Source organism: Carcharodon carcharias, chromosome 4, assembly GCF_017639515.1.
Source record: "Carcharodon carcharias isolate sCarCar2 chromosome 4, sCarCar2.pri, whole genome shotgun sequence".
Classification (NCBI taxonomy): Eukaryota; Metazoa; Chordata; class Chondrichthyes; order Lamniformes; family Lamnidae; genus Carcharodon; species Carcharodon carcharias.
The window spans coordinates 6,776,164-6,803,759 of NC_054470.1; the positions used below are offsets into that span (position 1 = coordinate 6,776,164).

At 42.8% G+C, this 27,596-nt stretch overlaps 1 protein-coding gene across 4 annotated transcripts in view; it reads left to right on the top strand.

Moving 5' to 3' along the window:
- The first annotated feature begins 13,218 nt into the window (after positions 1-13,218).
- The window catches only part of LOC121276969 (aminopeptidase Q-like), a 239,842-nt gene continuing 225,464 nt past the window's right edge, over positions 13,219-27,596 (top strand). For 3 of the 4 annotated variants that reach the window (XM_041185717.1, XM_041185719.1, XM_041185718.1), the window contains exon 1: positions 13,221-14,068. In XM_041185717.1, the coding sequence (XP_041041651.1) occupies positions 13,461-14,068 (608 nt within the window). In that variant the 5' untranslated portion in view covers positions 13,221-13,460. Of the gene's footprint in view, positions 14,069-27,596 lie in introns of all 4 variants that reach the window. The other variant, XM_041185720.1, reaches the window with a different exon arrangement.

The window sequence follows — 27,596 nt, forward strand, 5'->3', positions numbered from 1 at the left end:
TGTTGCTGGGTCAAAATCCTGGAACTCCCTCCCTATCAGCACTGTGGGTGTACCTACACCACATGGACTGCAGCGGCTCAAGAAGGCAGCTCACCACTACCTTCTCAAGGGCAATTAGGGATGGGCAATAAATGCTGGCCTAGCCAGCAATGCCCACATCTCATAAATGAAAGAAAATAAAGCTTCTCTCCTTTAAGAAGAGCAACCCAAGTTTCTGATGAAAGGTCATCAACCTGAAATATTAACTGTGTTTCTCTCTCCACAAACACTGCCTGACCTGTTGAGCATCTCCAGTATTTTGGGTTTTTATCTCAGTTTCTCTAGTCTTTGCACATAAGTGAAGTTTTTCATCCCTGGTATTATTCTAGTAAGTCTCCTATGGCCTTGACCTCCTTACTCGAGTATCGTGCAAATAATTGGATACGATACCCCAGCTGGACCATTATAAATGATTTTTAAAGGCTTAGCATAACTTCCTTGCTTTTGTACTCTATACCTCTATTAATAAACATAAGGAGCCATATGCTTTTTTAAAGAATTTACTGAACTTGTTCTGCCACTTTCAAAAATGTGTGTACAAATTCTTCCAGGTCTCCTTGTTTCTGCAGCCCATTTTAAAATGGTACCATTTAGATCCTATTACATCTCTTCATTCTTCTTACCAAAATGTATTACTTCACACTTCTCTGTGTTAAATTTCATCTGCCATGAAATGATCAGATCATTTCAACAGCCTGCAAATGTCCTCCAGAGGTCTGCTCCTCCTCATTGTATACCCAAGTCCAAGTCATTAATATTTATTGAAGTACAGTGGCCCCTACATCGACCACTGGAGGACACCACTAAAAGACAACAGTTCACCACTACTCTCTGCTTCCGTGCCCCTAGAAATTTCCATATTCACACAGCCACTGCCCCCTTAATCCCATGGGCTTCAATTTTTCTAATAAATCTATTATGTGGTAACTTATCAAAAACCTTTTGAAAGCTCATAAGCACAACATTATTTGTACTACCCTCGTCAACTCTCTTGGTTACTTCATCAAAGAACTCGACCAAGTTAGTCAAATACAATTTAACAGATCCATGTTGTCTTGTCCAGAATTTCCAAATGCTAATTAATTTTGTCCCTGAACATTGTCTCCGAAAGTTTCTTCACCACGAACATTAGGCTGGCTGGTCTGTAGTTGCTGAGGTTAACCCTCTCCTCTTTTTTGAGCAGGGGTGTAACATTTGCAATCTTCCAGTCCTCTGCCATTAATCCCATATCCAAGGATGATTGTGGCCACAATTTCTACCCGTAATTCCCTCAGCAACCTAGGGTACATCCCATCTGGACCGGGTGAGTTTTCTTCTTTGAAAGTTGCCACACATTTAGGGCTGGATTTAATGCTTCCCCACCGGCGGGTTTGAAGGCAGGCAGGGGACATGTTAAATCCAGCAGGCAGCTTGCCCACTGCCTACCTGCCTGCCCCCACAGCAATTGTACCCATGGAGGGGGTGGCATTGGGTGGCCTGCCTATGAGTGGATTAATTGAGACCTTGAAGTGGATAATTAATGCCCAGTTAAGGATCTCATCCCATTGCCCCCAGGATTAAACAGGGGCAGGAGTGGCACATGCCAAGCAGCCAGCCTGGCAGGTTTCCCTTCATGGGCTGGTGGTGGGCAAGGGGGGGGTTCCCTTCTTAACTGGCCCACGGGACCATCAAAGGATTCCCCTTTAAAAGTATTACACGGCCCAGGTTCCCCTTCCATCATGGTCTCCCATATCCCATCCGCACACCCCTCCCCAAACCACAAACACTTACAAAGTTCTGATCTATCACTGAATGCCTCCTCAAGCCCCGAGTGCAGTACTGACAGTGGCCGTGATGACACTGCCTGTGCTTGAGAGCTGCCAGCCTCTGCTTGGCCAGAAGCCCTCTGAGGTGGCACATCTGTCTCTGAAGGGCAGAAATCCTGCATCCAGCCTATTCATGGCCAATTGAGTAAATAGCTATGGGGCTGCCACACTTCCCATGGGCATGCTCGCCCTGACTTTTTAGCTGAGGATGCAATGACCATGGTGCATCATATAATTCAGGCCACCTCTGAATTTTTCAAAGGACTTGCTATACCTGACCATGTGAAGGGAACAAAATCTAGAAACGGTGATCTAGATGCTGCTAAATCAAAGTCTAACTCTAGGTAAGGATCATTAATATTTAATTACCTAAGTTATGCATTCTAGCACCCTATTCAACTTTCACAACAGCCTCATTGTACTTGTGGGCCTTAGGGTACTCATGAACGATAATCCCCAGATCCTTTTCTTGCTCATTGTGAGAAATAACCCAAGACAAAATTACTTGGCACTTGGGAAAATATTGGCTAAAAAATGCAAGCCAGCATAGATTTGTTAACTTGTGTTTGAATAACTTGTTTTGGTTCTTTGTTGAAAAATCAGGGAAGGTTGATGAAGGTACTAGGATTGATGATTGATCGTTGTCTTGGGTGTGCAATCCCTAAAGACATATACTTGAATAGAATTCTCCTTTCCCAAGTGCAACTCGATGCACATGTCCATATTTAAAATAACAGTTACCAGTCAGGTTCCCCCATTGTCTCCAAATCTTCTTAAAACCTAGTTTTCCCATCTTAGGTCCTCATATCTGCAAACACATGTTTATCATCCACAAAATTACAGATTGTTAATGAAAATGCTGAAGTGCAATAATCATAACATGGATTCTTACTCCACTGGTGGCCAATGCCCAGGCAGGGTTGCTGAATCACTAAATAACTTAAACACATATCAAAATCCCTGCATGCAATATTGGCCCATAATTTGCTGTCAACATAATGGCAAAGTTAATAGTTATTTTTTTGCACACGCTTGAGAAACTTCAAATGAAGGAAGCTGCCTGATTAAACTCAGAAATCCAAATATTGTTGCCAACATGAGCTGCTCCTCCATTAGCTTCACAAAAACAGCATCTTGTTGCCTAGATCACCATAGAGATACATTTAGCCACATGAAGTTGAAGTATTTGTATGGCAGATACCAATTAAACTTGCCACAGAAAATTAGAGTTGGTCTGAAGTGATGCAGCAAACCTGCTTTGAAGCTATTTAAGCTTGAGCATATTTAATTATTAATTGATTAACTATCAGAAATTATTTTAACAAAGTGCTAACTGTTAATTATTGTCAATGGCCCTCTCTGACACTTGAAAATAAACTATTACAAGAATGGAGTCTCAATCTTTTAGGTTTTAATTATTGTTGGACTTTTTGAAAATGCAAATTTTATTTATTTTTAACTCTTCCTTTCTTACACTTTTCCTTTCTTAATCCAATCTTTCATTCCCTCTGTTCAATTCTCTTATGGCACTTGCTACTGAATTCACCCATTCTAATTTACACTCCCTGTTCAGTCCTTGTGTTGTTAATTTCAAATCCTGTAATCTGATTGGGGAAAGACACTTGCTTGCTGTGTTTACTCATGTTTCAGGTAGCCTGTTTCTCTTGCTGCAGGTTTTTCAATTCACACTTTGGTGCAAAATATTGTTGAGATTAAACAGGCGGGAACACATTTAATAAATGTCAGGCACTGTTTGATTCACTCCTACAGCGAATTATGGACCAATGTAAACAGCACCAAAAGGTATTTCAGAATAGCTAAGGTTATTTAAGAAAAGTTCACACTATTTATCTACTTTTAAATTAAGCATTTAAATAAAGCACAGTAAGGGTATCCAGTGTCCTTATTTAAATGTGATCTTCTGTGTACTGATTTTAAAAGTAAAAATTCTCTGTTTTTGTTAAATGTGTAAGATGTGTATTTGACTAGGGATGGGACATAAATACCAGTCACATCAGCAATTCCCACATTCTAAGAATTAATCAAAAATATGGCATAAGTATCACATGTACAATCCCCACATTTGAAATCACTGAGAATCCCAAAAATGCCAAAGGAATGATTCCGTGCTAAGCTCTTCCAATGGTTTGTTCTCTCTATTCACTGAAAACACATAGCTAAGAATCTGGATCAAATTCGTCTACTGCATTAGTTGCTCCCAATGCAGTTTCCTCTACCTTGGAGAGACCAAAAGCAGACTGGGTGACCGCTTTGCAGAAAACCTTCGGTCTGTCCGCAAGCATTACCCAAACCTCCCTGTCGCTTGCCATTTCAACACTCCACCCTGCTGTCTTGCCCACATGTCTGTCCTTGGCTTGCTGCATTGCTCCAGTGAAGCTCAACGCAAACTGGAGGAACAGCACCTCATCTTCCGACTAGGCACTTTACAGCCTTCCGGACTGAATATTGAGTTCAACAATTTTAGATCATGAACTCTCTCCTCCATCCCCGCCCCCTTTCTGATCTTCCCCCCTCCTTTTTGTTTTTTCCAATCATTTATATAGATTTTTCTTTTCCCACCTATTTCCATTATTTTTAAATGTATTTCCATCCCTTGTTTTATCCCTACCTTTTAGCCTTTTTTGATTCCTTCTCCCCCCCCCCCCCACCCCACCCCACCCCCACTAGGGCTATCTGTACCTTGCTTGTCCTGCTTTCTATCCTTAATTAGCACATTCCTTTAGATAATATCACCACCTTCAACACCTCTTTGTCCTTTTGTCTGTGACATCTTTTGATTATCTTCACCTAGCACTGGCCCTCTACCTAGCTCTTCTTGTCCCAACCACACCCCCCCGCCTTAAACCAGCTTATATTTCACCCCTTCTGTATTTTTAATTAGTTCTGTTGAAGAATCATGTGGACTTGAAACGTCAACTGTGCTCCTATCCACCGATGCTGCCAGACCTGCTGAGTTTTTCCAGGTATTTTTGTTTTTGTTTTGGATTTCCAGCATCCGCAGTTCTTTACTTTCATAGCCAAGAATCTGCTGTAAAGTAATGGTGAGGCTAACAGTGCTCTCCGTTATTTATTCACAAATTATACAGCAGCTTCAGGTGAATGGCAGATGAATGGTTAAATGCCAAACATTTACATTTCCTTCTTGGCCCTTGCACTGTTATTTTCACAATATTTCAGTGTGATTATTTAAGGAGTTGTTTACCCTGTTTACTGACGTTCCAAATGTCCTGTCATTAATGACAGCTATTAATATATATAATATTTTGGAAAATATTTTTCTTTTAAAATAGATGTTTAGTCTGCAGGTATGTCTTAACTGGATTAAAGCCAGCTAGCCTGGGTGCTTTGATAGGTATTAGTTTTGATATGGAAGACAAATAGCGTGCATTTGCATTTTTTGAATTGAGCATTCAAGAAGTGAGGTGAAAATTGATGCTTTTCTAGTAGCTGCCAAGCAAATGAATATATTACTAATAAAATTGGTATTATGAAAGGGGTTCATTGTTAAAAGGTGTACAACCTGTTGATACAATGATAATTAAAATTCAATGGGGCTGGTAGGTGTAGATTCAGTAGTTTTCGGGTGTGCAGGCAGAGGCAATGTAAGATCAAAAGGCAGTTCCAAGCCTCCAACTGGCTCCACATTTTGAGTTCGTAAGGTGAAAGTGCTTCGCCTGGTGTTTGGTTAAGTCTATGTGTTGCTGTTGCCTTAATGGAGATTAGTTTGGGAATTTGTTAAAAGCTATGATAGTAGTAATTTGTAGTCATGTATATATATTTTACCCTGTGTAAATTAATAAAATGTTTCAATTAGTTTAATGTAAAACCTCAAGAACTGATGGTCTGTTTCCTGAATTTAGAGTTGCATCTCAAACATAACACTTAAAATTATAGGTTATGACAGTTGTTTAAATTTTCCCTCTGGATTTTTAAATAACTCCACTTTACCAAGTTCATCGGTCATAAAAATTGGCAATTCCAGTGTCATATCAGTGCGATATTGTCAGTAACTTGCTACGCAAAGGTTTGAAAACCTAAATGCCTGAGGGCAAATTTAAGAACAGGCACTGTTAGATTCATCCCAGAGCAACTCATGATCCAATGTAAACATAGTATTATGTCCACAAATGGCATAATACTGCAGATGCTGGAAATCGGAAATTATAAACAGAAAATACTAGAAATATTCAACAGGTCAGTTAGCATATGTGGAGGGAGAATCAGAGTTAACCTTTCAACAGAACTGGAAATCGTTAGATGTGTAACAAATTTTTAGCAAGTTACAGGGGCAGAGAAAGACAGGGAAAGTCTGTGATAGGATGGAAGGCAGGAGAGATTTTAATAAAACAAAAGGATGGTGGTGCAGGGCAGAATGAGATATGAATGGAGCAAAAGATAACTCAAGAGGAACTGCAAATGGCAACTACAAAATCATAACCAGCAACATTACCAGAAGGCTGGAAAGTACCTCACTGAAAAATGAGTGTGCTATTCCTCAAGCTTCTTTTCAGCTTCATTGGAACAGTTGAGGAGGTGGAGGACAGAGAGGTTGGAGCATGGGTGGAGAATTAAAATGACAGGCAACCAGAAGCTTGGGTTCACTTTTGCGGAGGTGTTCAACATTTGGTCCGCCAAATGTAGAGAAGACTGCGCTGTGAGCAGCGAATACAGTACACTAAATTGGAAATAGTGTAATAAATCACTGTTCACCTGAGGTCTGTGGGGCCCAGGAAGGTGACAAGGATGGAGGTGAAAGGACAGCTGTTGCGTCTCCTGTATTTGCATGGGAAGTTACGGTAAAAAGGAGAGGAGGTGTTGGAAAAGTGGATTAGAATGTCATGGAGGGAATGTTTCCTTTGGAACACTGGAAGGGGAGGGAAGAGCAAGATATGTTTGCTTGTGGCATTGTGCTGGACTTGGCAGAAATATTGAAGGATAATTCATTGAATGTGGATACTGGTGGGATGGAAGGTGAAGAGAATGGGAACCCCATTGCAGTTCTGAAAGGGAGGTGGTAGGAGCAGAATTGTGAGAAATGGGACAGACACAGTCAAGCACCCAATCAGCCATTGCGATGGGGAATCCTCAGTTGAAAACAAAGGAAGGCATATTGGGAAGTTGGCATTGTCAGAGCAAATGCGCTGGAGACAGAGAAACTGGAAGAATGGAATAAAGCCCTCATAGGACATTGGTGACTGTGAAGTGCAGTCAGGAAGTGTGTTAGTAGGCTTGTACTAGATATTGATTGATGACCTAGCCCCAGAATTGAAGATGGGAAAGGAGGAGTCAAAAATGGACCATGTGAGGTAAGGAAGACTGGAAATTGGAAGCAAAGTTGATGATTTTTTTTTAGTTTGGAATGATTGTAGGAAGCAACACCAATACAGCCATCAATATATCGGAAATAGAAGTAAAGGACATATGTAGGACTGAAACAAGGAATATTCCCGTGTCCCAGAAAAAAGCAGGCATAACCAGGACCCAAATGGTTTCCCATGGTGACACTTTTCAGTTGGAGGAAATGAGAGGAGTCAAAGGAGAAGTTGTTCAATGTGGGGATATTTTCAGTGATGCAAAAAATAAAGGTGGTGTATATGGGTTGGTTAGACTTCCATTTAAGGAAGGAGCACAGACTTGCAGGACATTCTGATCATCTCTTAATGAGCCTCCTGGACTCACATTGAACTCGAAGCTATCAAATCATAACCACTGCCCCATTTTTCTCATACATTGGGTGCTGGTAATGAATCTGCTGTTGTCATTTACAGTCTTTTGTTTCTTTGCCTGTCTGTAACAAACTTGCTGTAGCAGACAGGTTTCTTACTTGAAACAGTTAACTTTATTTACAAAGTTCCTGAAGAAGCTACATGTTTGAACCAGGTCCATGACTAGAAAGCTTCACCCCTAAGATTACCTGCACTTAGGGATGATTCGTTAATACTATCACATGATCCCTAAACAGTAGGAAAGGTTTTACTTACAATCACTACATTATCCCATTACCAACCCCTTTTGCCCTGCACTATCACCTTGTTTGTCATTGAAATCACTCCTGCCTTCCACCCTATCTGAGACTTTCTCTTTTCTTTCCTCCTCACACCCATTTCCTTACTTCAGTGCTAGTAATATATGTAGACAAGGACTGCGTGCAGTCTTTTCCAGCATTATGTAACACATACGTGGATGAAACCTTAAACCTATGGTTTGTAAAGCGCCTAATTGTCCCATAACTTATTTTCCGACATGTGATGCTTCACTGCCAGAGTGAGGTTATTCTTTAAGATTGAGAAACCTGGGTGAATGGTACAAGACAGCACAGAATGAAAATGTAGATATTTGGAATAAAGCTAATGAATAGAAAATTATGGCCAATGTGAGGGCAATTTATCAAAATGTGCCCTATTATCTCCTATCCAGTGCGTAAAAAATAATTTTAAGTATGAATTACTTTGTTAAGAATTGCTACCTGATATCAATCCTGAATTCACCTGTCGCCAGTGTTTAATTTTAAATACCGCATTTTTCATTACAATTGTACAGATCTCATTTGTTATAGTCATGTTACTTTACTTTTCAAGTTCAGGAAGGATTTCTATTTGCCAACCGAATTAAATGTTGCAGGGTGCCTGTTTCTCATAACCCAGGCTCCAATCTGCATTGAGGTCTGTTACACGAAACTCAAGGGAACAACAACCAGCAATAAGATTGCCTGAAGTCAAACAGCTGTGTTTGCTTCTAAATCTGCACCAATACTTTTAAGTAATAAAAAAGTTAATAAATGCAGTAGGTTAAATTCAATAGCCTCAAAAATAGGGGCAGTAATCCAGATGAGCACTTAACTTACACCCCTTGACTACAATGCAGGCAGCTCACCAACATCGTGCTGCCTGCTGTTATAAAATATTTCAGCAACCAGCCAGTGCTAATTGTGCTGTTGATTGGCTGGATGCCTGAACAAGGGGCCAATATCATGAGCGGCTACCACCAGTTAAAGCTAGACTGCACAACTTAAAGCTACATTACAGTTTAAAGCTAGATGGCACCTCTTGAGGGAAGTCCATTGCGACTGGAACAGATGTTGGCGGTTATGCAGTAAGTGAATCAGGTCAGTGAAACACAGGAATGACACAACACGAGAGAAAGAGAAAGCAGGATCCAAGGTTTCTGGATGCAGCATTGGAAGTCTTGGTGGAGGAAGTGCAAAGGAGGAGAGATGTCCTTTATCCACAGGGGGACAAAAGGCCCTCCAGACACACGCTAAGTAGCCAGTGGGATCAATTAGCCATGGAAATCGATGTCAGGTGTCAAACCGAAGATTCAGTGCTGCAAGAATTTCCATGTCCTCACACAAGTGGTCAACATCAGTGAATCTATACTCAAATGCCATATCCTACTGTTTGTATCACTAGCCCCCCACTCTGCACAATTCACCACAGCACCATCACCCACCTACCAACAATTTTCTATCAATCTGATTCATATCTGATATTCATATGTTCTACCATATCCACATCTCACAGCTATACACAGTACCAACTTTTCAACCATGACAGCCACATTAGCCAAATACATTGTACAACACAGACTAACGTACTTCCCTCTCTCTTGCAGACGAAGATTACACACAACCAGAAACAGCATGAACTAACCAGAGAGGGACAAGCTCACCCAAAGGTACTAGCCCCATGGAGGAGGCAGTGTTGGTCATTGTTGTACTGGCCATTACTGAGACAGTGGACAGTAGAGGGGTTGGAACTGTCAATGATGATGCTATCCTCATTCGTAATTCTCCTTTTCACATCCCACCACTCCCTCACCTAAATTGTCTCCTGATTTATAAGCTACAGATGGTATAAACATGCATCTCTTACTCTTCCCTGCTCCCCACGCCACCACCTTACCTCTGTGCCTATTTCCTTTCAGACGCCTATGAACTTAACCTGGCCAGGTATTGGAGGAACAGCAAGAAGACACACTATATTTCAATTTCACACTCTCATGATCAGCTCAGATACTGACACAGTGCATAAGTTAGAGGATAACAACGAGGTGGGACCTGCACGTGGTGAAAGATAAGGCCCAGATGGACTGCAACCAGGTCAGCGGGCAAGGATAAGGCAGGTACCAGCTTGCTGGAGGAATGTTGCACATGGGTTCTTCTCAGAGGATTCAGATAAGCATGGCGAAGGGACAACCGACACATGGGTATTCACAACAAAATGTTTAATGTAGTTGTGAACCTGCTAGGAAGCCTGTGATCAATTTCAAAATGCGCATAGGGGTCCAGCACCAATTTGACCCAGGCCTTTATACAAATATTAGAGCCCATCCCTTCCAGCATGCAAATGTTGGCCAACTCCATCAGCATACTTGTGCACCCAACTGTCCAAACTCCATCAGATGGCCCATATCTCAGCTTCCATTGCAACACAAGCTGGTTCCATTAGAAGCCTGAGTGCTGCAGTGGACGCTCTGACTGAGGTCATGAAAGGTCAGTTAGCTGCCATGCAAGTGCAGACTGCTGTCATCTTGGCTGTGGATTACAGTGTGAAAAAGGGGCTTATAGGATGTCACAACAGTCCAACAATCTGCCCGCCAATACTTCACTAGGATCACTGAGGTGCCACCCCATGGGAATAGCAGTGAATTTGTGAAGCACAAACCAGGTGATCCTCTCTCAGGATGACATAATCGGTCCTCTCACCCATGTCAATCTGCCAGTGCCTTTGCTAATGCCTGTTAGCCAACCAGCCCAGTCTGCTGTCACCTATACCAAGATGGTGCATTGCGCAGCAAGCCTTCTAGGTCCAGAACAGCATGAGTTCATTCTCCAAGGCCACCTGCAGTCTCAGTCAGCAGCCTTCCACCAGTCACCAGTCATGCTGCAGTCACTGGGATAGAACTATATAGGAGACTAGGACAGGCAAAGCACATGGGTGAGGTTACTGGTAACATGCTAGAATTCATTCTTCACACACAGCCTGACCAGAAAGTGGGTGTTTAGGCTGCAGCTTCCCTTCCTCTTTCTCATCATCCATCTCCTCCTCTTCAACATCCTCATTTTTCTCTTCCTCATGCTCCAGCTTTTCAGCTTCTTACATGGAAGACAGGCACTAAGGGAATGCACAAAGGTAATTAACTAGCCTTTGCATGCATAAGGAATGATTTGAATTATAAATTTGGTTTGGAATGTTTATTTTTATATTGTGGTCAGATAGATGCTGTGATGTTCACTGACAAGAGGTGTGGGACTGATAATGAATGGGGAACTGGGGCTGTGGTTACTGGTGTCGCAGTCGAATGAGTTCGTCATGGACGGCCCAGCCAGAAAGCAGCTGATTAGGTTGCCTTCTCTTTTCCTCTTCCTCCACTTCACCCTCCTCTCCCTCTCCTTCATGCTCCTGTTCCTCCTCCTCATGGATTGCAGCATGCAGCAGACTGCCACAAATCTTGACCCGCTGTGCCGAGTACTGCAGGGCTCCTCCAGAGTGCTCCAGGCAGTAGAAGCACTGGTTTGCTCCCGTAGATATCTTGTGGCAGCATGGCTTTCATTGTATGCATACTGCACGTATGTGCTTGGTTTTCCATCAGAGTCATCAGCCATATCATCAGTGGATAGCCCATGTCACCTAGTTGCCACCCTTTGGTTTGCTATGGTGGTGGAAACATAACTGACACAATGGACTGCCAGGATATAGGACATTGACCTGTATGATCCTCTCCCTATGATCACAGCTGGACATTGAGAGAGTGGAATCTCTTTCGTTTTCACTATATGGCAGAGTGGCACCCTGCATAGGAACAAGGAACTGAGAGGTAAACATGCAATGCCCAATCCAATCTACAATTTGCCTGGGAACCAAGATTCCGCCTGCTCTCAGAATGAAGTCACCATGCTGTTGATTTTCCAAACCATCAACAAGGTTGTGAATGACAATGTAGAAGCCACGAAGAAATGCGTGTGCATTCAATGGTGCTCTGCACCATGCACAAGCCTGTAATCCTCATTCCACCTGCTTCTCTCTAGCAAGAGGGAATGAAATGTAATCAGTTCTTAATGAATAGAGAGTCTCAGTGACCTTCCTGATGTAACAGTGGTTGGAAAACTATGGTTTTAAAAACAAATTTGTTCATGGGATGTGGGTGTTGCTGCCTAGGTCAGGATTTATTGTCCATCCCTAATTGCCCTTGTTCAGAAGGGCATTTAAGGGTCAACCACGTTGCTGTGGGTCTGGACTCACATGGAATCAGCCCCCGACTGTGATTTCACGCTGACTGGCTAATTAATGGCCAGCCAGCATAAAAGGCGCGCTGAGAAACTCAGTGCTGCCGGGGTCGGGGTCGGGGTCGGGGTCGGGGTCGGGGTCGGGGTCAGGGTGGGGGTGGGGGTTGGGGGCAGGAGAAGAGCGAACGCTGAAGTCAGCGCTGAATGAAAGCTCCTTGAAGGCAGAGAGCTGTCTCAGGGAACTGAAGACTTTAAAAGCAATAAATAAAGAGTTTAAAAATCGGGACACAATGCCCATGCATCAGAATCAGTCACCAGGACATATACCTGATGAAAATTCTGTCCAAGCGTTTTTATTTATTTTTCATTTAATAACGGAAACCTCATCCTGCCCGTGGATGAGGTTTTCTGGAAAATGCAAAGGCCACCTGGCTGATTCGCTTGTCCGCCCACCAACAGTAACATTGGATGGACAATGAGAAATCTCAGTTAATTACTACTTTAATGATCTTAATAGGCCTCTTAGTTGTCAGTGTGTGCACTTCAGACTTTCGTGTGTGCCCACACACCAAGCGAAAAACTCTGCCCCCAGGCTCATATTCCAAACAGAATGCCTACTAGGTTATCCATGTCCAGCAGCAACTGGTTTGTCCAGAAGTCCACAAGTCAGCAGAAAATCCACCAGCAGTTAATACAACACTCTCTGTAGACTTTTGCAACTTGGAACAACTAAAGAAGTCACCAAACACTTGTCGAATTATAGCAACAGCCAGAAGATCTCAACCAGCTTCTAACCTGTAAATAGCTGGTGACCCCTTTAAGCAGCACTGGCTGAGTGGGGTCCTTTTGTTGAGTTGTGGGAAGTTAAGAGAGGGTGGTTAACGGGAGCATGAGCTCCAGAATGGCACCACTGGCATCAAATCAGCGAGGTATGTTGGTCTCAAATGGCACTCAAACAATGGGTGCTATTGATCTCAGTTTTCTACCAGTTTGTTGTAGAATAATCAAGTACTATTTCAAATGTAGTTCTACGAATTACTTAATGTAAGCAAGACGCAAAGCCCTTTTATCTGATTTTTCACATTCTACTCGAATCTCTTCGCGAACAGACTCCACCTTCATATTCAAAGTGATCTGAGGCACTCAAAGTATTTAAAAACAGTACGCTTTCTGCTATTGGTAAAATGGGATATCACTGGGCGTTTGACGTGGTGTAACCTCACCAAAAACTATTCCGATTGCTAGTCAGATTGATGTTGGTCCGAATGGGATCAGTTTCAATCCTTTCTCACTCCGGCAATTTGAGACCTTTAATAAAATGTGAATAAAGTCAGCAGAGCTGGAGATCACATAAGGACCCGGGATCAAAAATGGGACCAAAGTCTAACTCTGGGTTCTATCTCAGCAAGAAAGTGGTTGCGTTTTTCACTCTCCTCATCCTAGCTTTACTGGTGATTTCAACTGTTTTTACGATTCTTTACGCCAGGCTGAGAACTGGGAAAGCCGAGGAGATCTTCCCAACGCCCTGGGAGCCCCCTGGCACAGCGACCGTGCCTGAGCGGTGGGGACCTTGGAACAACTCCCGTTTGCCAAGCAACCTCTTCCCCAGTCATTACCAACTGGAGCTCTGGCCAAAGCAGGTGCCGGGGCAGGACGGTCTCTACTTTTTGATCGGCCAGGCCAATGTGACAGTGATGTGTAGAGAGGAGACTGAGATCATCCTGATTCACAGTCAGCACCTCAATTACTCCGGGGTGACTGTCACTGTGGCCGGCAGCCCCTCTGATGCCAAGCTTCGCCCCACTCCGAACATTCAAGACATCTGGGTTGAATTTGAGAACGACTACCTGGTGATCGAACTGGACGGCAAACTGGAGACAGGGCAGGAGTACATCATCCAGACTAACTACAGCGGGCACCTGGACGAGAATCTAACGGGGCTTTTCATCAGACGCTACTCGGAGAATGACAAGGACAAGTAAGTGAGAGTTTGAACAGTCCAAGTTGGGAAAGTCTCAGTTGTCGGGCGCGCTTAACCGAGCAAGTAATAATGTTACATTTGCTGCCTCTTTAAGGGAACACTTCCGAAGTTTGGTTTTCCTTTGATCCTACGTGGCTTTCTTTAGGCGTCCCCGTGTTGTCGGACAGTCTGTCCATTCTCTGTAAGAATGATATATATATATATATATAAAAAATCATCTGTGCTGCAAACAGATTATTATGATCTCGAACCTAATACATGCACGCGCTTCTGAATGATAATCTTCACCTTCAAGCTGTTGTTTATTTCCTTGTTTTCAGCCTTTGCCGTGTTTGAATTCTCCCCAAGTTCAGCGTTAATCAGCGGTTAGGTCGCTGGGCGATCAGATGGGCCGAATGGCCTCCGTGTGTGCCGTTAAAATCCTGTGATTCTGAGTACCGAAGGGTCGTTTTTGTTCACTTGATTTCTCGAGGATTTAAGAAAATGCATTTTGAAGCACAAGCACTTAATTAACGCTTTGCTGTTGTAGGTTTCTCGTCTGAGAGCTAATCTAGTCCAAACGGCTTTAGTGCCATGCACAGCACCGTGTTAGACCCACTTATACCTTTTCTTCCCCAGTGCCAATATCTTATTTCGTAAAGAAACTCAGCAATAATCTCCTTGCTCCCCACTTGGAAGAAAACTAAATGTATTATTGTATCTTTGCAATAAAACATATTCGGGAGCAACAATTATTATAATACGTACATATTGCTAAGGCAAATTATTTCAGTAATTTTATCTTGTATTTATAGCTTAAAGTTTAACTGTGCAACTTGAGTCACTGAAACCATATACTTAATACAAAAATACAAGGGGAAAAAACATGGGAATTTCTGTTAACGCAGTTTCCTACCATACACTTAAGAATATTTGACTAGGTTTTCCCTTTTCTGACATTCACATCCACATAGCTTATATTTATCATGGTTGATGTGCCGCCTGGGAGTATCTGAGACTAAACAGTATTGCCATATGGACAGCAAAGTGAACAGTCTGACTGTACCCCTTAATATGAAGTTGATTTGGCGAACCTGATTTGTGTCTGGGCTCCTAGGGGGTCTAGAAGAGGACCTGTAACATTGCACACAAAGAATGATATACTTTCACAGAATCACAGAATCACACAGTGCAAAAGAGGCCCTTGGGCCCATCAAGTCTGCACTGACACGTGAGAAACACCTGACCTACCTACATAATCCCATTTACCAGTACTTGGCCCATAGTCTTGAATGTTATGACGTGCCAAGTGTTCATCCAGGTACTTCTTAAAGGATGTGAGGCAACCCACCTCCACCACCCTCCCAGGCAGCGCATTCCAGACTGTCACCACCCTCTGGGTAAAAAAGTTTTTCCTCACATCCCCCTAAACCTCCTACCCCCTCACCTTGAGCTTATGTCCCCTTGTGACTGATCCTTCAACTAAGGGGAACAGCTGCTCCCTATCCACCCTGTCCATGCCCCTCATAATCTTATACACCTCGATCAGGTTGCCCCTCAGTCTTCTCTGCTCCGACGAAAACAACCCAAGTCTATCCAACCTCTCTTCATAAATTAAATGTTTCATCCCAGGCAACATCTTGGTGAATCTCCTCTGCACCCCCTCCACTGCAATCACATCCTTCCTATAATGTGGGGACTAGAACTGCGCACAATACTCCAGCTGTGGCCTCACTAAGGTTCTATACAACTCCAACATGACCTCCCTACTTTTGTAATCTGTGCCTCAATTGATAAAGGCAAGTGTCCCATTTGCCTTTTTCACCACCCCACAAACATGCCCCTCCACCTTCAGAGATCTATTGACACACATACCAAGGCCCCTTTGTTCCTCAGAACTTCCTAGTGTCATGCCATTCATTGAATACGTCCTTGTCAAATTACTCCTTCCAAAGTGTATGACCTCACACTTTTCAGGGTTAAATTCCATCTGCCACTTATCTGCCTATGTGACCATCCCGTCAATATTTTCCTGTAGCCCAAGACACTCAACCTCACTATTAACCACCCGGCCAATCTTTGTGTCATCTGCAAACTTACTAATCCTAACCCCCCAACATAGTCATCTATGTTGTTTATATAAATGACAAATAATAGGGGACCCAGCACAGATCCCTGTGGTACACCACTAGACACTGGCTTTCAGTCACTAAAGCATCCTTCTGTCATCACCCTCTGTCTCCTACAACTAAGCCAATTTTGAATCCACTTTATCAAAGTACCCTGTATCCCACTTTGTCTGAACTTAGTCCCTTTTCATTATTATTTATGTCTTTGATTAACTTAGATACATTTCCTCTTTTTGGTTTTACTCACCTGTGTGTAATAACCATTGCTGGTACATTTGGTGGCATTGACAATAAAAAGATACATTTCTTGAAATGGTTTATCTGTTATTTTGTCAAACACTAAGGATTTCAAGTTTATCACAATCCTATTTTGTTGTATTCAAACTTTGTGCATAAGGATGGCCTTTAAGCAACTTATTTTAGTATCTGCATAGGCACATTCGCATTTTGGTTGATACTATGGTTGGACTGTACATGCCAGTTATGGCTCGGTTGGTAATGCTCTTGCCTCTGATTCACAAGGTTTTGTGTTCAAGTCCCAGGTCTTAAGTATAAAAATCAAGTCTGACGCTCTAGTGCAGTACTGAAGGAGTGCTGTCTTTTAGTTGATGTGCTCAACTGAGGCATCATCTGCCTGTTTGGGTGGATGTAAAAGATCCCATGGAAATATTTCAATGAAGAGCAGGGAATTCTGGTGTTCTGCCCAATATTTATCCTTCAAATAATATCACAAAAACTGATTATCTGGTCATTATCACTTTACAGCTTTTTAGGAGTCACTGTGCAAATTGGCTGCTAGGTTTTCTAATTACAAAAGTAGCTACACTTCAAAAGCACTTCATTGCTGCAAAACACTTTGAGATGTCCTGTAGGCATGAAAGATGAGATATAAATACTAGTCTTTCTTTCTTTTACTTGGGTGATGACAATCCCTGCATTATTAGCTTGGACCCATCATTTCCTGAATGAAGGGAGAAAACACTTTAGAGATTTCATTTATCAAATCTGGTATCTGAAATTTGGCATCAAAATTGGCTGTTTTTCAGTGTTCATTTTTGTATTATTTTCAAAAGGGCTCCAACCATTGATGACCCTCATCTTGGTGAAGCTATCATTGTGAGCCAGTCTTGTTGCTAATATTCCTGTTGTTGCTCAGGCAACAAGTCTTGCACTAACAACTCTCTCTCTCTCTTCAGGTACCATGCCCTAAAAGGGCTTTGGCAACATGGACTTCCATGCATTGGTCCATGGTTAGGCTTGGCAAGGTACTACAGTGGTTTGCCATTACCTCCTGCAGGATCTGGCTGACCAGGAGATTATCACCTGCCACAGGCATATTGAAAAGATTAGCCTGTTTGGCCATGTTATGAATGCACCTTCCATGACCATCAAAAGTCCCAGAGTGGCTTTTTGCTCAGAGGTAGGGTGGGGGCACTACCACTGCACCACAAGACGCCACACTAACAGCTAAAAGATCATAATTATCACTCTTTAAGCATTGATTATACAAGCAATTAATAGGCACAAACAGTTGTAGTCAGGGTCACTGTGCAATTTGAACAACAAGTAACTAATGGATGGAGTTACTTAACAAAATGAATAATAGGTTATAACCTATTATTCAGCATTAATTGGATTATTGAATATTCGGAGTCTAAAACTTGTGTAAATTGAAAGACTGGTTGAGAAGTTAACTCCTTAGTTTCTGACAAGTTAACAGCATTGATAGGCAGTCTCTTGAACAGATTAGAGTCTACACATGGGCGAAATGTTCTTAGAGTTTATACAAGCTTATCCTTGTGAGTGGCATGGTTTGATTGATCTTCTTCCTTACATGGGATGATGGTGTTAGTTTCTGAAACTTTGAGTTGATGAGACCTTCAATGGTGAGGCAACCAGACCATCCATTCTGGATTAATCCACCTAATGGGTGGTCACTGTTTCTGAGATAGCTGTCTTAACTATCACTTTCTTTAATGTCAGACAACTTTAACAATGAAGTGAAACACTACCTATAACTGGTTCATATATCCGTAAAATGTGATTCATATAAAACCACTTACTCTCTGATATGGATATACTTTATACTTCTAAATGTGTCCTTTTAGATAAGCTGGATAAAGATTACTGCAGAAAAAAAACCAGATTAGGCAAAGAGAACTTCTGACTAATAAGAGAGCTTACACCTAATAAAGAGAGTCTGTCAGAGAGGATGTCTATAATTCTAGATTCAATGAATAAATCAATTTTTCCATTCACTTGACCTGCATGACACATATGTCTACATTGTTCATCTCTTTCAGTATTCACCTCTTTTGGTGTCAGTAATCTCTAACAGTCACATAAGCGTCTTGGAAGATGTTGAAATTATTGAGGCATAAATACCTAGGCATATCAAATTCCATTTTCATTTCATAAGTTCTGAATCTTTCTTTCAAGAAAGGGTTTACAAAAAATAGAAAAGGCGTAGCATATTTCCACCCCACTAGTGAGTTATTCCTTTCCTCAGCTCTTAATGCTAACCTCTTATCAGTGGTAGAGAATGCTTGTTTAAGTCAACTCATACGCCTAATTAGTTTTGATTTCCCAGCATTCAGCAAACTATTTTTTGGCCACTTTTTAAGTTAAACTCAATTTGAAGAAAACATTTTGGAAATTTGCAAAATGGCTTTTGAACAATGATGAAGATGGAAGGAAAGTTCCTCCAACAGCATGAAGATGTTGATAAGAAGGAGAGATGGTGGATGATGACTGTGAGAACCCATAGAAAGGAGGACATAACTTGTGGATCCAAATTCCCAATGAATAAAAGATAGTGTACCAAATAATTTCACTTCCTATCTCACTGTTCTTCCCACCCTTACACCCTCACAAAGTATGTCATTATCAAAGACTTCTCCCGAATTCCTACATAAATTCCCATATAATCAACCTCCCCCCAAATGTTGCAAGTGTACAAAGAAATTAACTCAGAACTCTATGTACTCAAGTGTTTATTTTCATAATATTTTTTCACAAAGTTGCCAGAAAATGTATTCACCCCCAATTAACTATTTTTAAACCACTATGTCTCCCCCTTATGACAATTAATGCACTCAACCTTGATTGGTGTAAAAATCCTACAAGATGCTCCCTGAGTGAGAGAATTTGGTAAGTGAGTGGCTGCAATGGTTCCCTGGAGCCTTAAAGCTGATGCTTATTGCAGGAAGCTGTTCTTCCAGAGGAGCCAAAATCAGACCCATGGGATCTCAATCCTTCAACACCACAGATGTGGTATGATTTTGGTGGTGTGCAGCAATGGGGCACCAGTGAAGCCCTGAGGACCAAAGTAAATTTTTCTTCTTCAAAATAGACAAACAAATTGCAAGTGCCAAGAAAGTACACCAATGCAGCTGATCTGCTGTGACTTCATCACACTGAGGCCTCGAGGTAAGTCCAGGAACAGGGAGGTGATTGGGAATGGGCTGAAAGCTGGCTGGTAGCGATCTGCAGTTGATTAATGGAGCCAGGAGCTGGTTAGGCTGTTGAAGACTAGAAATGCCAGTCAGGACCTGCACATCACAAGCTCTGACTCTGGCCAACTAATCTGGGGGCTCTGATGTGATAGGAGTGGAGCAGCCTTGTCTCAAGTCTATGCTCATTTCAGGCAGTCATGAGAACAGGAGAATACTTTGCACTAAAGCTGTTATGAGGCAGAAAAAAAAAATCACAGGAGTTAGTAATTGAGCAGAAACCTCATCTCCATTTGAAAATAGGTTAGATAGGTGGTAGATGAAAAGTGGAGTAAAAGGATTTGGGAACATGTTAGGCACTGTGATTATGACCACTGCTCATATTTACACGTGGTAAACACAAACTGGTTGGACTGAATGGCCTGCCATGTCCATGTAATTTCTGTGTAAATCCAACAACCTTTTTCTTACAAAGCAAAGGGAATTCAAAAATCCATGTCAGAAACTTTCTCATGTGCAGGCATTGGACAGGCCTTTAGGAAATAGGCATAATATCATCATTCAGAAAGCAGCAAGTTGACAAGTCTTTGCAGCCCATGGTTTCTGGCCATGGTCAGTGTCATCCCAGGTGTAATAGACCCAGTCAGGTGTTGAAAGTTCTGTGAAAGTGAACTACTCAGTGCAACTATTGCACCACTCGTAGTGGCCACTCCGAAAGCCATCAATGTCCTTGGAAGCTGTTCTTGAAATGTTACTATCTGGAGGTTGTTTTGTAGGTTGTGAAAAGCTTCTTGCAATGTGTTGCAGGTCCTGGAGCCCCATTTATGTATTGTCTCAACCATATAGCTGGAATTGTCTTTACTGAGATGAGATCAATGTTCCTTAAACAAATGCTCCTTTTGAATACTGGGTTTCTGAGATATGGAACCCAAGGCTTCACTGTTTCTCAACCTTCTGTGGAGGGATACACCAAAAGACAAAGGACATTAATAGAAGGAGATGCAAGGAATCGATGAGTAGTGAAGATTGAGAGCGATACAAAAATCAGTTAAGGAAAAGCTATGAGTACACCAGAAAGACAATACGGGCCAGAGTTATTTTAATTATAAGTGGTAGAGAGTGTTATAACTGAAATGGTTTATCTGGGATAAATTAGGTGGAAATATTACAGGGGATCAGAAAATAGCAAAAGTGTTAAATTAATTCTTCACATCAGTTGTTACAAATTTAAGATATGAAAAACACAAAGCATTTAGAAGACTTTTCCTCTCTGGTCGGCTTTAACACTCGTTGGATAAGAATTTGTTGTCACATGCCTTAAATTCATAGAGGAACATAGTACATTGTAATTAGCAGTAGCTAAAATCAATCGTGAAAGATTTTTTAAAATTAATTTATGGGAAGTCAGGAGGTGAGATACTCGCCACAGGATTCCTAGCCTCTGACCTGCTCTTTTAGCTACAGTATTTATATGGCTAGACCAGTTCAGTTTCTGGTCAATGGTAACCCCCAGGATGTTGTTAGTGGGGATTCAGTGATGGTAATGCCATTGAACATCAAGGGGTGATGATTAGGTTTTAGGTTCTCTCTTGTTGGAGATGGTCATTGCCTGGCACTTGTGTGGCGCGAAGGTTACTTGCCATTATCAGCACAAGCCTGGATTTTTTTCAAGTCTTGCTGCACTTGGACATGGACTGCTTCAGTATCTGAGGAGTCACGAATGGTGCTGAACATTGTGCAATCATCGGTGAACATCCCCACTTCTGACCTTATGATGGAACGAAGGTCATTGATGAAGCAGCTGAAGATGGTTGGACCTAGGATACTACCCTGAGGAACTCCTGCAATGATGTCCTGGAACTGAGATGACAGACCTCCAACAAAGACAATCATCTTCCTTTGTGCTAGGTATGACTTTAACATATGGAGAGTTTTCCCCCTGATTCCCATTGAAACCAGTTTTGCTAGGGCTCCTTGATGCCATATTCGGTCAAATGCTGCCTTGGTGTAAAGGGCAGTCACTCTCACCTCACCTCAGGAATTCAGCTCTTTTCTCCAAGTTTGAACCAAGGCTGTAATGAGGTCAGGAACTGAGTGGCCCTGGCAGAACCCAAACCGTGCGTCAGTGAGCAGGTTATTGCTAAGCAAGTGCCGCTTGATAAAACTATTGATGACCTCTTCCATCACTTTACTGATGATGGAGAGTAGACTGATGGGGCAGTAATTGGCCTGGTTGGATTTGTCCTGTTTTTTGTGTATAGGACATACCTGGGCAATTTTCCCCATAGCCGGATAGATGCCAGTGTTGTAGTTGGAACAGCTTGACTAAGGGTACGGCAAGTTCTAGAGCAGAAGTCTGCAGTACTATTGCCGGAATATCGTCAAGGCCCTTAGCCTTTGCAGTACCCAGTGCCTTCAGTCATTTTTTGATATCATTTTGAGGTATCATTTTGAGTGAATCAAATTGGCTGAAGACTGGCATCTGTGATGCTGGGGACCTCCAGTGGAGACTGAGATGGATCATCCACTCGGCACTTCCAGCTGAAGATTGTTGCGAATGCTTCAGCCTTATCTTTTGCACTGATGTGCTGGGCTCCGTCATCATTGAGGATGAGGATATTTGTGGAGCTGCCTCCTCTGTTTAATTGTCCACCACCATTCATGACTGGATGTGGCAGGGCTGCAGGGCTTAGATCTGATCCGTTGGTTGTGGAATTGCTTAGTTCTGTCTAACACTTGCTGTTTGGCATGAAAGTAATCCTGTGTTGTAGCTTCACTAGGTTGACACTCATTTCTGGTGTGCCTGGTGGTGTTCCTGGAATGCCCTCCTGCACTATTCATTGAACCAGGATTGATTCCCTGGCTTGGTGGTAATGGTAGAGTGGGGGAAATGCTGGGTCATGAGATTACGGTTTGTGGCTGAGTACAATTCTACTGCCCACAGTGCTTCATGGATGCCCAGTCTTGAGTTGTTAGATCTGTTCGAAATCTATCCCATTCAGCACAGTGTTAGTGCCACACAACACGGTGGAGGATATCCTCAATGTGAAGATGGGACATTGTCTCCTCAAGGATTGTGTGGTGGTCACTCCTACCGTTACCGTCATGGACAGATGCATCTGCAGCAAGTTGGTGAGGATGATGTCAAGCATGTTTTTCCCTCTTGTTGGTTCCCTCACCACCTGCGGCAGACCCAGTCTAGCTGCTATGTCCTTTTGAACTCGGCCAGCTTGGTCTGCCGTGGTGCTACTGAGACATTTTTGGTGATGGAGTTGAAGTCCCCCACCCAGAGTACATTCTGCACCCTTGCTACCCTCAGTACTTCCTCCAATTGGTGTTCAACATGAAGGAGCACTGATTCATCAGCTGAGGGGGGTGAGGGGGTGTTGGTGGTGGTACTTGGCGATCAGTAGGACGTTTCCTTGCTCATGTTTGACCTGATGCCATGAGACTTCATGGGGGCCAGAGTTGATGTTGAGGACTCCCAGGGTAACTCTCTCCCAACTGTATACCACTATGCCACTATCTCTGCTGGATCTGTCTTGTCAGCAGGACAGATGATGGTGGTGTCTGAGACATTGTAATGTATGATTCTGTGATTATTACTGTGTCAGGCTGTTGCTTGACTAATCTATGAGACAACACCTGATCAGTGTTGAGTGTGATCATTATTATAGTTTAGTACCCTAAGGAAGAAATCATCTTCTTTATTCTTGTAGACAACTAGGATGCACAGAGCTGAAGAATTTAGACCTACTTGTGCAAAATTGATCACAAGAAAGACATACTATCATAAGAAATTGGAGAAGGAATAGACTATTCGGCCCATTGAACCTGCTCCACTATTCATTTAAGATCATCACTAATCTAATTTTGGCCTTAACTCCATTCTTCAGCCTGTCCCCCATAACCCTTGATCCCTTGGTAGATCAAAAATTTGTCTAACTCAGCCTTGAATACATTGAATGAGCCAACCTGCACTGCTCTCTTGGGCAGAGAATTCCATAGACTAACAACCCTCTGAGAGAAGAAATTTCTCATCATATCAGTCTTAAATGGGAGGCTCCTTATCTTTAAATGTATCCCTTGTTCTACATTCCCCCCCACTCTCTCAGCATCTACCCTGTCAAGCCCCCTCAGGATCTTATACGTTTTAATAAGATATCTCTCATTCTTCTAAACCCCAATAAGCATAGGCCCGATCTGCTCAACTTTTCCTCATGAGACAACCCTTCATCCCAGGAATCAGCCTAGTGAACCTTCTCTGAGCTGCTCCCAATGCAAGTCCGCCCCTCCTTAAGTAAGGAGACCAAAGCTGTACACAGCACTCCAGGTTTGCTTTCACCAATGTCCTGTAGAGTTGTAGCAAGACTTCTCTACTTTTATAATCCAGCCCCCTTGCAATAAAGATTCCATTTGCCTTCTTAATTACTTGTTATACCTGCAAGCTAACTTTTGTGATTCATGTGCAAGGGCATTCAGATCCAGCTGTACTGTAGCATGCTGCAGTCTGAACTTAAATAAGATTCTGTTTTTCTGTTCTTCCTGTCAAATTGGACAGCCTCACATTTTCCCAAATTATACACCATCTGCCAATTTTTTTGCCCACTCACTTAACTTGTTTTTATCCCTGAAGTTTACCAAGGGAAGGAGAATAGTGATATTTAGCAAGGGCTGGAGTTTTCTCTCCCTCCCTAGTTCCTGAATACAGGACACCTGGAAGGTATGAAATACGCCCTACAATCCTTAAGGAAAATAGTGAAGAAATAAAAGTGCCAGTAGATAATATTTTTAGGAACTCTACAATTATAATTGTTGGATTTTGAGTCACTGAGCAATAGCAAGTATTGCTACAATTAATAAAAAGGAGTAAGACGTGAATCACAAAATTATAGACCAGTCAGCATAAAAATTGCTGTGGAGGAAATGCTTAACAGCAGTAGTCAGATGCTAATATTGCATACCTAAAGAGTGTTACTAGTAGTCAATATGTTTCATTATTCAATGGAACTCTTTGAGGAGGTAATTAAACTAGTGAATAAAGGTGTATGTTAGATTGGGGCCTAGATCTTTCAGTCTCCAGATGGCCAGAGATTGGTAATACCCTGCAAGAAGCAGCGCAGGACTCTGCAGAAGTCCCAACACAGTGACTCCGTGGGAATTGCCCGGGAAGTCTGAACTTCTGATGGGCCATTCCCCTGCTCCACTTGACCCTCCAGAAGATTCTCCAACTCTGAGTTTGAGCTGGAGACTTTGGACCGTTGCAACTTTCTTACCTGGATAGTTACCCAGGAAATGTTAAATGAAGAAACCTAGTCTAACCCCTGGGAATCTATACAACTGAGCCCCCAGTCACTCACATTGATCCCCTGTCCCTCTGACTCCCTGCAACCCAAGCTGACTAACCCCCAGCCCAACCTGAGTAGCTCCCACCACTCAATTATCACCCCGCCCCCCAACTCCGACCGAGCCCTCAAGCCGCCCCAACTCAACGTGACTAGCCCCCAACCTGATCTGACTATCCTCCTGCTCCAACTCACTCCCTGAACCAACGTAACTCAACCCCACCACACTACTCACCCCCTGATTACCCCTGACCCAACCTGACTAGCCCCCAACTTGACAACCCTATCCAATCCAAACTGATTAATCCCTGACCCACCTACACACACACACACACACACACCCACCTACCCACCTCATCCACCCTGCCACCCTACACCCACCTGTCTCCCTATCCCCTTACTCACCCTACCCCCTCAGCCACTTACCTTCTTACCCAGTTACCTGACTTACCCTACCCACTTACCTTCTCTCTGTAGCTTTTCAAAGAAGCTTTGGACATTTAGACTCTTTGCGTGGCACCAGCTGCCATATTCTGTTAAATAAAGGGGATGTGGTTTCTTCATGGATTCTCTCCACTGCTCCCACTGAGGTTTGCTGCACTGATTCAGTTCTGCAGGATCCCTCATTGGAAGGTTGGCCAGAAAAATCGGTGGAAGGTAAGTATGTATTTTATCGTCTGATCAGGGCCCAAAATAGGGTTTCTGATCTTGATCAGATCCGGACAATAATTTAATTGGATTTTCAAAAGACAATATCCAAAGTCCTGTGTGTAAGTCTTCCAATGCTCTAAGGAGCATTGTTTTAATGGTTTGATTAGAGGGGTGGGGGAGAGGATTAGTGGAATTCTCCATGGATCTGCTCTGCCGACTTTGTTGTTTTTGCTGTTCATAAATTATATGAAGGTTGTTACTTTTTAAATTAATCTAAAATTTACTATGACTGGTATGTGAGATTGCAAATTTAAAATGGATTTGCACCAATTGAGTGATGAGCTTAGAAATGGAAAATTGATTTTAATGTGAATCAGTCTTAAGTAATATTAAAACAGCAACATACAGAAATTGATTAGAAAGTGCAATAATAGAAAAGAGTTTGCTTCTGATTATAATATGCTCATGGAATTAGCGGCTGGTGCTGTTATGGAGCAGCATTGAATGAGAAATAGAAAGGAGCCTAGGATAGATTCTTGGGGTATACTAGAGGTAACAGGTGGGGAGAGAACCCACAGCAGCTAATTCTCTGGCTACAACTAGATAGATAATAATGGAACCAGGTGAAAGCAGTCCCACACAGCTGGATGACAGTGGAGAGGCTATAGTGGAGGATGGTGTGGTCAACCATGTCATGCTAACAGTTTCAGAAAGCTGGTGATGGCTGGAAGATGTGTTTGGTGGAACACCTTCGGTCTGTCCGCAAGCATTACCCAGACCTCCCTATCGCTTGCCATTTCAACACTCCACCCTGCTCTCATGCCCACATGTCTGTCCTTGGCCTGCTGCATTGTTCCAGTGAAGCTCAACGCAAACTGGAGGAACAGCACCTCATCTTCTGACTAGGCACTTTACAGCCTTCCGGACTGAATATTGAATTCAACAATTTTAGATCATGAACTCTCTCCTCCATCACCACTCCCTTTCCGATCCCCCCTTTTTACAATAATTTATATAGATTTTTCTTTTCCCACCTATTTCCATTATTTTTAAATGTATTTCCATCCATTGTTTTATCTCTACCTTTTAGCCTATTTCGATCGCTTCCCCCGACCCCACCCCGACTAGGGCTATCTTTACCTTGCTTGTCCTGCTTTCTACCCTTAATGTCACCGATTAGCACATTCCTTAGATAATATCACCACCTTCAACACCTCTTTGTCCTTTTGTCTATGACATCTTTTGGCTATCTCCACCTATCACTGGCCCTCTATCCAGCTCTACCTGTCCCACCCCCTTTAAACCAGCTTATATTTCACCTCTCTTCTATTTTTACTTAGTTCTGTTGAAGAGTCATATGGACTCGAAACGTCAACTGTGTTCCTCTCCGCAGATGCTTTCAGACCTGCTGAGTTTTTCCTGCTATTTTTGTTTTTGATTCAGTGACCCCTCCCTGGGACACCTTCTGGATACCATTGGAGCTCTCCACGATGTCCTCTACCCCTGCTCTGGCCACAGGACGCCCATCATTGTCATCACATGGCTTGGGAGGCAGTGGCAGAGGTGCTCAGTGCCAGTGCTGCACAGAAGAGGTTTACCATCCAGTGCAGAAAGGGGATGAATGGTCTCATCCATGCCACCAGAGCAAGGCAACTATCTCATCACTCTATACTCACACACTCACAAGCCCAGATAGAGAATGGGTGACCATCAGTCAGAAGAAAGGTGTCAGGCAGGTAGTCAGGGAATCCCCAAGGTGCATCTCGCTCGAGAACCGTTTTCTGTGTTGGAAAACGGTGAGAGTGACGGTTCATCTGGGGAGTGCAGCTACGCTCTTGGCACTGTGAGTGGCTCAGCTGCACAGAGAGGGAGGAAAAAGAGGGGAAGTGCAATAGTGGTAGGAAACTTGATAGTAAGGGGAACAGACAGGCATAGACGTGACTCTAGGATAGCATGTTGCCTCCCTGGT